This window comes from Electrona antarctica, assembly GCF_951216825.1.
Source record: "Electrona antarctica genome assembly, chromosome: 18".
Taxonomy (NCBI): domain Eukaryota; kingdom Metazoa; phylum Chordata; class Actinopteri; order Myctophiformes; family Myctophidae; genus Electrona; species Electrona antarctica.
The window spans coordinates 16104160-16120745 of record NC_136799.1 but is presented as its reverse complement, the minus strand read 5'-3'; the positions used below and the strand labels follow the sequence as shown (position 1 = coordinate 16120745).

At 45.3% G+C, this 16586-nt stretch overlaps 1 protein-coding gene across 1 annotated transcript in view; it reads right to left on the bottom strand.

The window, feature by feature from the left end:
- The window catches only part of LOC306941716 (protein jagged-2-like), a 66154-nt gene extending 52389 nt beyond the window's left edge, over positions 1-13765 (bottom strand). Inside the window, 2 exon segments of the mRNA XM_079527339.1 lie at positions 12175-12501; positions 13173-13765. Coding sequence (XP_079383465.1) covers positions 12175-12501; positions 13173-13241 — 396 coding nt within the window. The 5' untranslated portion in view covers positions 13242-13765.
- Between the last annotated feature and the right edge of the window lie 2821 nt (positions 13766-16586).

Sequence of the window (16586 nt, the reverse complement as noted above, 5' to 3'; positions counted from 1 at the left end):
TCGATGATGTCTCAGACTGGAGCCTGCCTGATTTACTGTATAGTGGCGTGACGCCACGCGCAACGACGGATAAGAGGATCCTAAGAAATGTATGGCATACACGATTTCATGCAGAGTCAAAATAGATGACACACACACCTGTAGCAATGAGGTGCCAGTTGAGCCAACGAAAACAAGCGTAATATCATGTAACGGTAGCCGTGTACTCATAGCTCCCGCGCTAATGGCCTTTATATTACTGTGCTGAGCATACAGCCATTCTTGCCAAAAGCACTGAGTGAAAGTTGACAGGTTAACCAACACTCCCATCTGAGGCGGCTTGAGGTACTCCCCTTCCAAGATAACGTGTATACAAGGTTCCCGTAGCCCCCCATTTACCACCGATTAGCATGCATGACTTCAAACACGGTGATAAAATCTGCTTGACTGTACTTGCATTCTTCACCGCTGCTGTATTTTCTTTGCTGTGACAGATATCCTTCAGTGCTGTGTAATCATTCAGTGCCGTCGGGTGTTTTTAGCTAGTGCCAACTCGGTGTGCACACACACTCCCACGATTCAGCTGGCTTACAACAACACACCCATACCCCTATTTCCTCGCCACCGTGACCTCAGCATGCGTTTTGTGGCGATCGGTCCATTTTCTTGAAACTTGCCTCCACCAGCCCCCACCACCCAAAACAGTTTCAGCTTCACCCAGCTGATGGCTGATGAGAGGGTTGTGAGTCCTTGGGGGGAGCTGTTAGTGGTTAAGTGTCTTGCTCAAGGCCACTTTGACACGTATACTTGGTGGACCGAGGGGGTGAACCCATGACTTCTAATTTCCTGATGGCCTCCCTATACTCACTAAGCCAGGGGTTCTCAACCCCTCAATTATTTTGGGGGGTCCCCAAATTATTTTCAAAAGAAAAAAAAGAATGTCTAAGCAAATATAGTTTATGTACAAGCTCAGTGTGCATATGAGGGAGAGAGAGATAGAGACCCTGAGAAGAGAGAGAGAACCCAACACCGTATCAAGGTGTTGAACATCAGATATCTCTCAGTCCGGCCTCAGAGTGCAACACAAGAGAAGCCTTAAGCCCAGTTTATACCCCGTTGCACGACGGGGTCGTTCACCCAAAGTAGCAGATCTACAAGCTCACATTGCAAGTATATTAAGCATTATGTAAACTCCTTAAAATCCTCTCCTCAGATATTTTGCCCGGCGCAGCTGCCTCTCTCTCTCCCCATTTCCCACACTGCTCCATCTCTCCCTTCTTTCTTTCACCTCTAAACTCCTTGCCCTGATCTCCCTATTTCCACTAGTTTTTCTTTTTTCATTTATTTTTTAAACTCAATATCTGCGGACAAAAGCAGAGGCATAAAGTCATTGTTTGTGAAGAAAGGCATCGAGACAAAAGGAAAGGTGAAGGCAGCCCTCGTTCCTCCACAGTGCAGCTGGGAAAGTGATATTCACGCCCTGGGAAAGCCCCACGACTTGTTCTTCATTAAGCCACCTGGGCCAAGACTTAACGAACAAATATGGCGTCTGCGCGTGCAATCTAGTGTAAACTCGCATGAATCTGGGAAGCACTTTTATGTCTCTCTCAAGGATGATTTTCTGTTTCATTGAACAAGGTCGTCACACATAATGACATGGGAAGACAGCGTGGAGAAGGTGACCTGTGGTGTCATGATGCCACTGCGATGCCACATGAATCTCTCCTTGCTAGCAGGATGGGGTGGTGAGGTTGTAACTGTTCATTCATGCTGCAATGAGGGGGCACTGAATGCGCTGCCGAACCGCAGACTGCTGCTAAATTACTTTAACTTTTCATCGAGAATAAACGAGGACAAAACAGCCACAGAGATGGAGGGATTGGCAGAGAACAAGAGATACAGACAGAAAAGGAAATGGCTGTTTGGTTCCTAACCACAAACATATTCCACAAAGGTCAGGAACCTCGTTCAAATGTAACATGCCTGTGACAAAGACGGCTCAGTGACTTGACTAGTACAGTATTTCATCTTTCTCACACACACGCACATGCACACGCACACACACTCACAGATTAACCACTTAAATCAGGTTCCCCTTAAATCCTATATACTGTACTTCTGTGTACTGTGTCCCCAGGGAATGGCGCTCTCATTTATTCCCTCTACACCAAATCTATCCGCCAAAAATAGCTTATCAACAAGTTCTAACATCTGATCTATAAGCTCACAAAGAGTCGACAACGTGACACGTTGTGAGCTTAAGTAGATCTGCTATTTTCTGCACATGCTGGCACTGAACTATGGCATCGTGATGTACACGTTGAGTTCTGCACTCAAGTGCATTGAAAAGTGTGTCAGGGTACTACAGAGGGCCTCATAGGTTGGGTAACCACACGTCCCAAAAGGGATCACAGCTCTAGATCTGTTGATAAACCCATCCCCCCTCACCCAGTTGCACTACCGGAGGCAATGCTTACAACAGTCTGCACAGCCGTAACAGCAACACTGAAGAGAACTAATAAGAGTAAGGGGCCGTGTCCACAGAAAGTGTTTTCCTGCCATGCATTTCTATGGTAACAATGCACTGATGGGCTGAGTCTTCTTCTATGGTAAAAATGCACTGATGGGCTGAGTCTTCTTCCCAGAGCCGACTAGCCGAGCATGACATTTCAGCACTCTCATTGGCACCGCCAACTCAGCGTATGAGTAGCACGGCTTGGGTGCGACAAGTCGTGTGGGAAGTACTGGGAGCTGATGGTATATAGGCCTAGGTGTTATGGCTGTGAATCTTTGGGTGTCCCACGATTCGATTCGATTCCGATTCTTGGGGTCATGATTCGATTCAAAATATATTTTTTCAATTCAACTCGATTCGAGATTTTTTTGTTGCTATTTTTTCCCCCGATTCGAAACAATTCTCTATTCAAAATGATTCTCGATTCAATACATAGGATTTCAGCAGGATCTACTCCAGTCTTCTGGCATGAAAGCAGAGTACATTTAGTAAAAAGGTTTTATAATTGTAAAGGTTTTATCAACGGAATGATGTAAACACACAAAGGTAAATCCAAGACAACAACATCTTGGATGGAAAATGTATTAGTACAAAATGTTTTAACTTCTGACTGAGTCTGACACTCAGTCACTTCTTCTCACTCAGTTACCAGACTAAAGTAAAAACTGCTGTAAACAATGCACACATGCAGGGTATGCAGAAACCCATAATGTATTGCACAGGTAGTTTTGAACTCACTCACTTGTGTTAGTGTACAGAGACTACAGACATACTCACACTAAAGAGTTGCCTTGATGCAAGTAATATTAACGAGTGTTTCGAACCCCTAGTGGGTTTGGCGCTCGATACACCTCAATCCATCTCCCAGGGGCCTAGTGCATTGTAACGGGGACAGACTCCCACGTGTTACCGGCTGATACTGAAAATAAGCCACTCCCGACCTACTTCTCTCTTGTCATCGTACATCAATTTTTGTTAGCGGACATTTGACATTGCTACATAAGGTACATAAGGTGGTCCCTTATTGGCCAAGCGCTCCCACCAACATGTGATTGGTTAGCCGATTTGGTCGTTTACATATGACGTAGGTTTTCCCTTCAATGTCAATGGCGTTTAATGTTTTCATGTTTAATTTACGTCATATTTAACTGAATTATCAGCTCTTATCATCATACATCATCATGTATCATCTCATACTGGCCATTGGCCAATCAGAATGCCTTTTCCCTGTGATTGGTTAGCTGATTTGCTCGTTTACATATGACCTACATTTTCCCTTCAATGTCAATGGCGTTTATGTTTTGATGTTTAATTTACGTCATATTTAGCGTAATTCTGACGTCATTTCTCCGTTCATCATCAATGGCAAATCTTGAGACGTGTGGGGACAAAAGCTGTTTATAGAAGGGGCTAGCGCCCTTTGAAAATAGCGGAAATAGTGATCCGACACATCGTGAGCTTGTGATGCCCAAAACAGTGACACCATGTTGAAAGTGGTTAAATATTTTAAACTACATGTTTTGTATAGATGCATATATTGCAATAATATAATAATAGTGTAGATATCACACAATCCCAAGGCACAACTGGAAATGTCTCATGGCACATCGTTTGGAAAGCACTGGTCTAGGCCTATACCTGTCAACCCTCTCCTCATCTCTCCATCTGGAGTGGCTCCCTCAGTCAGTTTCTCCCAATTTTTCAATCTACCCTTCTATCTCCTTGTCTTTCATACGACCAGTATTTAGATGTCCCCCTGCGTGCGTTTGTCAGGTTGTGAGGTCCAGCTGAGCTTCATTAAGGATGTGAGCAGAGACTACTAACTAAGCAGTCAGCAGGGTAATGAAGAACCCTGTGTGTAATAACAACGTTTAATCCCCACTGCACTCCACTCACCTCAACACCTGCAACACATGCCTTTCATTAACACACACACACACACACACACACACACACACACACACACACACACACACACACCCCTACAGTCACACATGACACTATTATCAACAACAGAAGCACGTCTCGGCCTCTCCGCGCCTCTGGGCCAACAGCACTGCAGAAGAAGCGTGAAGTCACACGTTTCAGCCAGAAAAGCGGGTCATCTCAAGTTAGAAGCGGGAGGAAGTGGAGGCCATTCGATTCGGGGCCAGCGTGGGAAAGATGAGCGGGCCGCTTCCGACCGCAGCGAGCAGAGAGCCGGGCTCTTAAACCGTCACTGTCCCTCAGCCTGCGTAACGGATCCCTGCCTGGGTCATCCTGGGAGGACGCACAGGAGGCTTTTACACTTATTAAAGTCACCCAGTCGGCCAGGAGAGGAGAGGAGAGGAGAGGAGAGGAGAGGAGAGGAGAGGAGAGGAGAGGAGAGGAGAGGAGAGGGAGAGGCTAGCTGAGGAGGATCACACACGCACGTACACAAACACAGGCACAAATGCATACTGTATGTACACACACACACACACACACACACACACTCACTGCGCCCCAGTCCAACGGGCGCCGCATTCTACTGCTATCTCCCCACATAGACAAGAGCACACTTACATTAAACCACACACCCTTAAGCTAACGGGCGCCATCCTCTCTTACGTGTCTCAGTAGTCATCAGCCATAAAAGCATCACCAAACTGATCTGGAATGGGACTGACATGGAAGAGGAGCTCAACGAGCCAAGGACGCACTCGGCAAATGAGCCCAACGAGCCAGAGCCAGGAGCAACAGGAGAGAGACAAAGACATCCAACATCTTACTTAGATGTTACTGATCCTCCTGCAGGAGCGGCCTCGTGTTCTGACAGCACACTAGGCCAAACAAAGCACAGAGCCATGAACGCCTCGTGTTTTTATCCAATACATCGTTTATTTTACACGAGGGCAGCATCATATTGATACGTATCATCTGAGATTTGTCTTGGCTGCAGGCTGCAATTGCAGCGGGGATGAAAGATACGTGGGAACTGATTTTGTGAAGAATGGATAGGGGAACGCCAGTGCTTTAGGCTCTGGTCAGTTTAATATGATGAAAGAAGTTCCGCTGATGTGTGGCTGGATGCAGAACAAGGATTCAGCACAACTCCAGAACCACATGTCTGGGAGGACATGTGCAAAAACCTTTGCAGTCTGAAAATTGCAGGCCAGGAGTCGACGTTGCAATTGCAATTTTCACAGTGTACAGCTGAGTTCCAGCATAGGCGGAGGTCTGTGGACAACAGCTGGGACACCTCGGTGCTCTGTACTCTCTAGTCTCTATCTCTGTGGTGTTAACTTCTTGTCAAACCTGCTGCCAGATGGAGGAGAAACTCTGGCAGGAGTGTGACCAGGGGTGGAAAAAATGACCATGAAACCAAAGGAGTACACCCCTTAATCCTTCATTTAGAGGGAGAGCGACTGAGAGAAAGAGAGACGAAGGGAGAGAGAGGGCAGAATGTCTCTAAAAATACCCCATAAGGAGGGAGAGATGGAGGGGAGGGGGGTTAGTAGGAGAAGTGAATGCTTGTTTTCTCTTGGCCCTACAGTGAAAAAGCAGCATGTTGAGTGAAGGATCCGCTCCTAAATATACCCCCTTCTTCCTCTTCTCTTCAGCATCGTTCTTTCTTTCCTGTCCTTCATCTCTCACCTCCCTTCCTCAGTCCTTCGTTCACAGCCTCCCTCTCTCCACCTTTCACAGCCTCCATCTCTTCCCTTCGGTCCCTCACCTCTCCCTGCTTCACTTCTCTCCTTTTCCTCCATCCCACTCTCAATCTTTTATTTTCATAAACAACTTCACGCCTTCCCTCGGTTTCCACTTCCCTTCCCTTCTCTTCTTACCTTCCTCACTCCTTCCTTTTCTCCTCCCCTCTTTTTCTTGACCTTCACTCTCCCCTCACTCTCTCTCCCTTCCTGCTCTTTCATGATAAAAACATGTCACTAAAGACCCAAACAGCCCGAGGGTTTGAAGCATGAAGGCAGAGAGAGAGAGAGAGGGGCAATGGTACAATGTCTTGATTTTTTTCTTTCTCGGCTAATTCATGACAAGAGCCAGTGGCCCAGATACTGCTGCGACCAACCAGGGGATGCCACCCCTCACCAGCACCACAGGCTACAAGACATGGCCTCATTGAAAACAGAGCCTGTTAGAGACAATCGGGCCTGTTTATTAACCAACAGTACAGTATGCTAGGCTCTGTGACCACAGCCCCCATGAAGGCCATTTTAGTATGAGGCCGTTGTGTTGGACAAGACAGATTGAGTTTGGGTACAAAATGGTCCATGCAGAAGGAAACCCCCCTATAGTATTTATTGGTATTGACTGTATAGGGCTAACCTTGACTACGGAAATTCTTAGTCATCTAATAAATCTAATAAATTAGTTAGGAATAGGAATTTGTTGACTGATCCATTGGTTGATTTAAACAACAAATATGTAAAATTGAGTTTGCTGCAATCAAGTAGAGGTCAGCATTTTCAGGTTGGTGAGATTGTGAATTGAACATGCTCATGTTGATTTCACAATGGATCCTGGCTCTCTGGTCCTTTAGACTTGTATAATGAAAGGGTTGTTTCTAGAGTTTTACAAGAGATGTGGTCATAATTAATTCAGCATGGAAAAGAGCATAAAAATTACTAATCAACTAACGGTTAGACTACACTGACCTGAGCGCGCCGTTCGACACAGTTGACCACCCCACTCTGTTCAGCCGACTGGAGTCATGGGGTGGGTCTGGGTGGCAGTGCTCTCCAGCTGTTGCCTTCTTACCTTAGCAAGAACTGTCTCTGTTGAGATTGGTAATGCCATCTCTTCCTCTGCCCCCCTCATTTATGGTGTCCTCCAACTCCAAGGATAAATTCTTGGTCCTCTACTTTTCTCCATCTACATGCTCCCCTTAGGTCAAATAATCCGTAAACACAACATCCATTTCCACTGTTATACTGATGATACCCAACATTACCTGCCACTCAACACCTGCAAGCCCAACTGTCTATCCTCCCTGAATGCCTGTCTAGCCGACCTTCAAAGTTGGATGTCTACAAATGTCCTGCAACTTAACACTAACAAATTCAAAATTCTCTTGTTCGGCCCTCTCACCTCTAGAACCCACCTACACAACTGTCACACCAGTAGCCAAAAATGTAGGTGTACTACTGGACTCTGAGTGAAGCCCAGGACAAATCTGTGGTTCGCACATGCTTTTTCCATTTAAGAAATATTTACAGAATCCAACCAGTCCTTTCCACCCCTAACCTTCACAAAGTTGTCAATGCACTCATTTCATCCCGCCTGGACTATTGTAACACCCTCTATTCAACACTCAGCAAGGGATCCATACACCATACACTACCTGCAGTTGGTACAGAACGTGGCTGCCAGACTCATTACTGGGACTAGGAGATTACATAACCCCGGCACTGGCTGCACTGCACTGGCTGCCAATAACTTTTAAAATTGATTTTAAGATTTTATTGTTAACCTTTAAAGCTCTAAACAGCCTGGCACCGCAATACCTAGCTGACCTAGTACTGGAACCCCATGTGCCTGTTCGTTCATCTGAGGTCCTCTAATTTAGCTCTACTAGTGGTTCCTAAGACCAACCTGGTGACGAAGGGTGACAGGGCCTTTGCAGGTAGGGCTCCCAGACTCTGCAACAGCCTCACATTGGACCTTAGGTTTGCTAGCTCCATAACTATTTTTAAATCTAAATTAAAGACCCATTTGTATAGATATGCTTTTTTAACCCCTAACAATGTATGCATTTATTTTTCACTGACACTGTAATTGTATGTTGCCTTTGTTGTTGTAATTGTTATGAATTATGATTCACTGTTGATTTTATGTTATCAAGCACTTTGCGACTTTGTCTAAAAAGGTGCTACATAAATAAGGTTTAACATTATTATTATTATTATAAACTGACCAATTAATAGATTATTCAAATATGAGGGTACTGTACTATTTGTAAAAAGGTAAACACGAGTCCATTCAGGCTTATATATATTTTCCCCTGAGATGTTAAACAATCTTGATGAATGCCCGTGCTCTATAAGATTTTCTTTGTGAAACCTGACCTCTGTTTAACTGTTGTATGCATTCTGTTTTACCCTTTGTAAAATACTCTATTAGGGACCATCAGTCCCGTTTATCAGCCAGTGGAACAGTATAGGGTTATAAAACCATCTTGCAACCCACATCAACTGTCTGCAGTCCGCCTAGTATTGCACACCATGTACCAGGAGTCGGCGTTACACCTACCTATTACAAAATAACCGAGAGCATGAAATTACAAAAAATAATGGCCATTATGTAATACAAGGCCTTGGTTGGCAAGGTGATTGCAGAGTGGATTCTCTGTTTACGTTATGATCTTATACACACGATAAGCTTGAGGTTTTCCCCCGTTCCCAAAATGGATATAAATCAAATTGACTTCCTCTTCTTCAAAGACAAAGGAAGAACACAGAGCAGGGAAAAAAAGCAACGAAGACAGCAACCCAGTGGCTGGTGGCGTTACCGTTCATATCCCTGTGTGTCTTTTGTGTCTCTGAAGCTCAACACACTCTTTGTACTCACACAAACGACATGAGGTCAATTCCCTTCATAGTTCACAATCTCTTTTACATACAGTACACCTTTTATCACACAGAGCTTATTCAAAACACAATGAACCACCTTGTGTGTGTACGTGCGTGCATGTCACTGTGTGTGCTCTACATACAGTACATACACACAAGGTGGTTGGTCTGCTCTGTTCTCCTCATTGGACAAATATTAGTGCTGTACAGTGATAAAACATACATTAGAAGTACTGCATGTGTACTTTGAGCAGGGTATTCAGTGGTCTAAAAAAGCATCGATACCTTCCACCCTATTGTTCAGCACCTGAACCCCTACATGGACACTGGAAAACACTGACCCCCACAACACACACACTAACTTGGACAATAAACCACACACGCACACACACACACACACACACACACACACACACAGTATTAAGTATGCACACACACACTTGTGTGCACGCATGCACGCCTTAGACAATGACCCACACACGCACACAGACACACACACACACACACACACACACCACACACACACACACACACACACACACACACACACACACACACACACACAGTATAATCCAACTTGGACAATGATCCAACAACACACACACAAACCAACTTAGACAATGACCCAGTAACGGTGGAAGGATGAACCTGAGAGGCGGCGTGTAACGGCGTCCCCCAGCCCAGATTGACTGAATGTGTGTGTGTGTGTGTGTGTGTGTGTGTGTGTGTGTGTGTGTGTGTGTGTGTGTGTGTGTGTGTGTTGTGTGAGAGAGTGGGGGGGGGGTCTTCTGTTGGGGATCTTCACTTGTTTGAGTAGCGGCGATGTCACTGATACCCTGCTCCCTGTGTCTCACACTCTCTCACACACGCACACACACACACACACACACACACACACACACACACACACACACACACACACACACACACACACACACACACAAACACACAACTTAGTGGTAATTGTATCCAGCTCTGGGGGCCTCTGAGTTACTACTTCCATCTTCCCCTCTGCTGACAGCTGACCATGGGGGCTGATGAATGGGCAGGTCACGTAGCCAGACAACCACACTAAGTGTACCAATATATATATACTGTATGTGTGTGTACTTGCGTTACTACTATACTTGTGAGGTCTGTCTCCACAAGTATAGCAGAATTTGAGAGATAAGACCTTGGGAGGCCATTTTTTCCTGGTCGAGAAATTGATGTTTTATGGTTTTACAGTTTGTCGTACAATAAAGATTCAGTTTGGGGTTAGGATTAGACATTCAGGGCTCTATCTTGCGTCACCCCTTACCCCTTATCCCTAAACTTATTTGGCATTTTTTACTATTTTTTCGATCTACATCAACACGCTGTGAGCTTGTAGATCGGCTATTTGAACTATTTTAAAAGGTTTTTCTAAATAGTAAAAAAAAAAAAGGCAAATGCGTTTAGGGATAAGGGGTAAGGGGTGGTGCAAGATATAGCCCTCAGAGTTAGGTTTAGGGGTTAGGGTTGGAGTTATGCCTTGTGCACCAGTGTCTCAGACTGGAAATAGCTGATCTACAAGCTCACAACGCCACAGTGCGACACGTTCGGAAATTGTAAATCAGCTATTTTCGGCATTAGGGTTAGAGTTAAAAATGCTAACAATTTTAAAAATGCCATTCATAAAATGGCTGTCCCTGTGTGTGTGTGTGTGTGTGTGTGTGTGTGTGTGTGTGTGTGTGTGTGTGTGTGTGTGTGTGTGTGTGTGTGTGTGTGTGTGTGTGTGTGTGTGTGTGTGTGTGCGTCACCCCCAATGGAAACCCTACTATGGGGGATACTGTATATGTTTTTATTCCAGGCATTTTCCTCAGGGCCTCTTGTCCACAGAGCCAAGCACCACTGGGGTGAGCAGGTGGGTCACATACTTGCTCAAGGGCACCTAGACTTCAAATGGGACGACAAGTGGAATTGAGTCTTTGACCTTTAAGTGAGGGGACGGAGAGCCCCCTCTCACTGCCTCACACACCTACCCCAAGGATGCAGTAGAATGGTGAAACCACAGTTTGAATGGAGCTAGGGTTGCCCACTTCTGGCCCGTTTGCTATTGTGGCGGTTCCTCAAAGGAATAGAAACAATTTGATTGGCTCTGGTTCCTCTGCCTAGCTTAAAAAATAAGCTACCTACTACTAGACCGTGAAGTATGCATAGTTAGTTGTATCGTGTCGTCACACTAATCTCTATTTCTAAACAACGATTTATTTTTCATACACCTTTGTACACAAGTTCAGAACACAGCATTGTCATGCTATTAGCTGTGGCATTTTACTAATCTGTGTTACTCTGGAAACTCTTACACAACTGAATCCTGGCCTTCTGCTCTGACTGAATGCATTACCTCTACGTATTTCCGTATGTTTGTTCATATTTTTAGGATCAAGGGCAATTTTGTTTTGTTATATTTAGTGAAGCCACTCCTTTTGTGTTCTATCTATCTCTATCTTGAATCTGCTACTGTCTGCTATCAAGCACAATTCTCCAGAGGGTTGAATAATAGCTTCTTTATCTTATCTTTACCTCCATACTATGATGACACATGCCTCCAGCTGCACTACACACTACTTCACTCTATGAACAGGTCTGTACTAGTGTTGTTTCACATACACACAACCACCACCAGCCCACTCCCACACATCAGCCCTATAAACTATAACCGGATCCAGAGACACACCAGCTGTTAGTTAGGTAACCCATCACATCGAGATAAAAGGCACATGAAGCCGTGCGTAAAATGTCCCCATGAGCCCTTATTCCCGCTGCGCGTCATGCGGACAAGTGCATGTGCGGACTGTTACACTCGATCAAAATAGTACAGACGTGCCGTGCAGGCAATCACTTAAGGACGAGGGGAAACGTATGGACCTCATGACCTATACAGCAGCATGATATATAGGCGTGCTCCCCCTCGGCAGAAGGTGGGTGCGTCTCGCCAAAGTCGCCAGGGGGACACGCGTAAAAATGACTGGCACGCTTTAGAACTCTCTGCAGCCTTTGAAACCGTGCAACGTTTTGGAAACCAAACCATTAACAACCATTCGACCGACGCCGCCCTGGCCGCGTCAAGTGACACTTCAAATAATGCCGTGATATCATTCATCAACTTACCGGCCAGGCAAACTGGAACGGCATGACGATCTTCCCAGCGTCATTGTTGCTTCGACTTTGACCGTTCTTGGTGCTCTTGAACTGAAAAGTATTCCCACCGAGAGCGCTAGTAGTTCCAGTTCCATAGGTACAGTGTCCCGTGGTGGTGACCTCGGTTTGGTATTCCTTCAAGCACACTTTGAAATATGTGTCGCACTCGTCCAGGCTGCAGTTGTTGCCGTCCTCCGCGTCACGGTCACCGTCGCAGCACTCGCCGCTCAGAAGCTCACCTTTGGGATTCTCTACGGAAATCAGCTGCAGCTCGAAATAGCCCGTGGAATGGGACACCTAAAAATAACCGATCACAAGAAAGACAGAGGAAAAAACATGAGGCAAGTGTTTACATTGGGCGACGACGGTCTGGTTGTTGTATACGTTTGGCCAAGTTGAACTTTATCGGCGCCCATTTGGAGGCTTGGATAAACGACCCACTCCAATTTAGCCCACTGTGGAAATAAAGATAAGTGGCCACTGTGGATTTTGGCCAGAATTTTAGCATTCACTATACTTTGACGTTTTGTTTATAGAGAAATCTTTTTGCACATTTATTTGATTTAACCTATTGGTCTATGGTCTAATGTATATGGGTCTAAGCCTTTATTTAAGTAGGCCTGCCGCCTACCTGAAAAAGGACTGAACTTACACTAATGAATGTCACTGATGGGCTTATTCTAACTCATAATGTACCAATGTTCCCTGCGGCAAAACACTGTCAGTAAAAAAAGTTAAACCTGATTTATCTGTCTGAAGGAAGCTCTAATTTAGGAATTCCAAGATCACATGATTCAATCGCCAAACACGCAATTCAATTAAGAGTGGAATTTCACCCCAATTGAATTTTCGGAAATGAATGAGTCCCCGTTGTTTGAAGAGATACAGCTTCCAAAACTGTCAATATATTATTTCAAATTGGTAACACGTTTATTTATAACATAAATAAAAAATAAAAAAGTTCTCACCTCGGTCCACACAGTCAGCAGAAGACACACTATTGAGAAGCAATGCAATTTCCACGTACAATTCCACATATCTCCGGCTGATTAGTATTGGCTACCATTAGGAAGAAAAATGCCTTGATATCAATCAAAAAAATGGAGTGTCCCTCTCTCCTGGCATGCAAGACGTTGGAGGGAGGGGGTTAAAAAATAACCCTGCTATCTTATTCCCCTACAGATACCAATCCCTGGCAGCGAGGGTAGACCGAGAGCGCCGAAACGTTCAGCCGAGGAAAGCGCACTGCACTGACAGAGACGCACGACTGTCTGTCCCCCACCGCTCCACTCACTCAACCAACAGCGAGGCGAGGCGATCCGTTTCACAGCCTGAGAAGCCGTGATGATTGGCAGCTCCGCAAACCATTCGCTGACTCCTCTGGCTCCAGCCCTCTTGTGGAGGAGCGGCCAAGAGCCAACCACGGAGGCGGGACGCGGGAGGCGGAGTGGCCGGCCATGACAATTAAGGCTTGATGAATTTCATTAACAGACGTCGGTCGTCTGCGTTGAGTTGTTTGTTTGTTTGTTTGTTTGTTTGTTTGTTTGTTTTTTATACTGAGTTGGCCCACCCGTCCATTTTGTTGTTGTCAATAAACAAGAAATCATTTCACTCTGTCTACCCCATTAATCGACCTTTATGTATTTAATTAATATTTTATGTATTTATTACATTATGTATTTTAAAGTGGACTCATATGAAAGAAAATGCCGCAACTTGGTATTCACTGTTTGAGTACCAGTAGCGCCGTAGCCTACTGAGCAGCCACTGTCATCATGTAAGCAGAGAAACATGTCTATGAGCGCCCTCTACTGTCTGGTTACTTCAACCCTGGTAATGTAATCTGTAATGTACACAGTTAGTGCAGTGACTTCATGCAGTATGTCTGCAGTTAGCCTAGGACTAGGTACTGTAGCTGCAGTGAGAATGAATGCCATGCCATAACCTTTGCAGTAATGCCATGTTCTACCAAAGAAAGTACCAACACAGGATAGAATCCATGACTTAGCCCGTGCACTTAGCTATTTGAAATGAATCATTTTGGCCTTTTGGGTGGTGGAAATGCATGGCTGGTGGTAAAAGCACAGGCTGGAGGATAGCGATACATTAATGGTAGTTATCATAGTAGAAATGCAGGTTTACTCTATCATGCTGAATTCACACCAGCAGTGGCATTTCACCACCACGTTATGAGAAAGCGGCAAGGTTCAATGCATTGTCTGCCTTCCCCAATGCGGCAGGAGTTGGAGCCAGCAAAAAGTGCATCAGCGAAGTTGAGAAAAGTTCAACTTTGCCGCTGCCGTTATGTCAGCCAACCAGAAGGATGCTGTGCTCTGAAGTAAGCATGGACCAGGCGTACACATTCGACACCACTTGAGATGTACATAAACTGACTACTACAATATATTGTAGTATAAGTAGTGAAATTAGCTGTTGTAGATGTGAAATATGTCAAGATTGAGCAACTGTATGGACTATTTCTTACCTAAAGTGTATTGATCGTTTTACAAACAAGCTGTCAGAGAAGGGCACTTCTCCCTGCCTGAGAGCTCTCGTACCAAGCACAGCTGTGCTGCCTGCACTAGAGCTCTCGTACCAAGCACAGCTGTGCTGCCTTGAGCAGTTCAGAGCACTAGAGCTCTCGCTGGACCACAGCTCGCATATTTATGAGGGTGTCACTTTTACCTCAGACACGTCCATTTTGCGAGAAAGAGAAGGAGCGGAAGAACTCAAAGCTGGTAGTGTGAGCAGCATCAGGAATGGCTAGCTATTTTAGCAGTGGTAAAAAAACATGCAAGCCATTGAGCAATGTAAAGATGAAGAGGTATAGGCAGTTAGTGGTTATGGAGCAAAGGAAAGCAGTCGGGCTCTCATAGCCATCCATGATGCAAAGTGAATTTATTTCAGAAAAAGCGTTTTGACAAAGTCTTCTTTGGGGGATTTCAAGCTCAGAAAGACTCTGTTGAAACTGCTTTATTCTGTAATAAATTCACTTTGCATCATGACTGCTTTCCTTTCCTTTTTTTCATGCGTTCCTGGCTCCCTTTGTTTTGTCATGAAATAGTAAAGAGGCCAGCTATAAGGACCGATTATGGTTATGATGTGACCATTACCTATGTGTGAGTGTGGTACTGGTAGTCACTAGCTGTATTATCCTGCCAATGAGACACATGCTAGCTGTGAGCTGTGGCAGTGAGTTAGCACTGTTATCCCACGAGTGGTGAAATACATGCTACAGTAGCTGTGAAGCTGTGGTTGTAGTCAGTTAGCTTCTCCCGCCATGTGTGACACATGGTAGTTGTGAGCTGTGGTGGTAGTCAGTCAGCGGTAGTATTACCCAGCCAGCAGGACACAGGCAGACAGGTGGTCTATGACACTACGCAACAGATGTTTCCACTCTGGAAAGCAGGTGCAGATGACCATGTCTCCCTTTCCACGCACACACAGTGTCACATGCACAGGCACATGCACAAACACACAAACACGCACGCACGCACGCACGCACGCACGCACACACGCACGCACACACACACGCACACAAACACACACACACACACACACACTTGCATACCATTCATACACAGACATTCACATAAATACCTAAACATACACATTAACACTTGCATAGCAACACCCACTCACACTCATGGTCACGCGCATGCGCACACACACACACACACACACACACACACACACACACACACACACACACACACACACACACCCCTGCAGTGCTCCTCTCTTTACGACGGCTCTTATCAGCAGTGATAAGGATCCATGAGAAACCCAGCTTGCGCAGATAAACTGGGGAAGTAATGAGGTTAATTAGGAAGGCTAGATTACTCAACGTATTCTAGGAGAGCATCTGTGGTCAATTCCCTCGTGTTGTGTAATAATTAGGATGACTTAGAGTGGACAAAGTCATTTTGTAATTTAATGCCATTTTTAATGATCATTCAACCTGATCATCCTCATCAGGTAGGGTTTCAGTGTCTCACTAGACTAGAGGGCACAGCAGCTGCCCCGGGGAATGCTTGATACTGGACATCTGCTCTAATCTCACCAGATCATAGCAACTTCTCTGAGCATGTTTACGATGTGGCTCAGCAAGAGGCAAATCGTCTATGAGAGTGAACATATGCATGACTGTGTGAGTGTGAGAGTGTGTGTGTGTGTGTGTGTGTGTGTGTGTGTGTGTGTGTGTGTGTGTGTGTGTGTGTGTGTGTGTGTGTGTGTGTGTGTGTGCGCGCGTGCGTGCGCGCGTGTGTGTGTGCGTGTGTGTGTGTGTGCACACACAGGGGCAGCCTAAAACAAATGCCAAAAACAGTTCTGCAGGCAACTCCCATTCAATACCATTACTCAAGAACTGCATATCCAGTCTG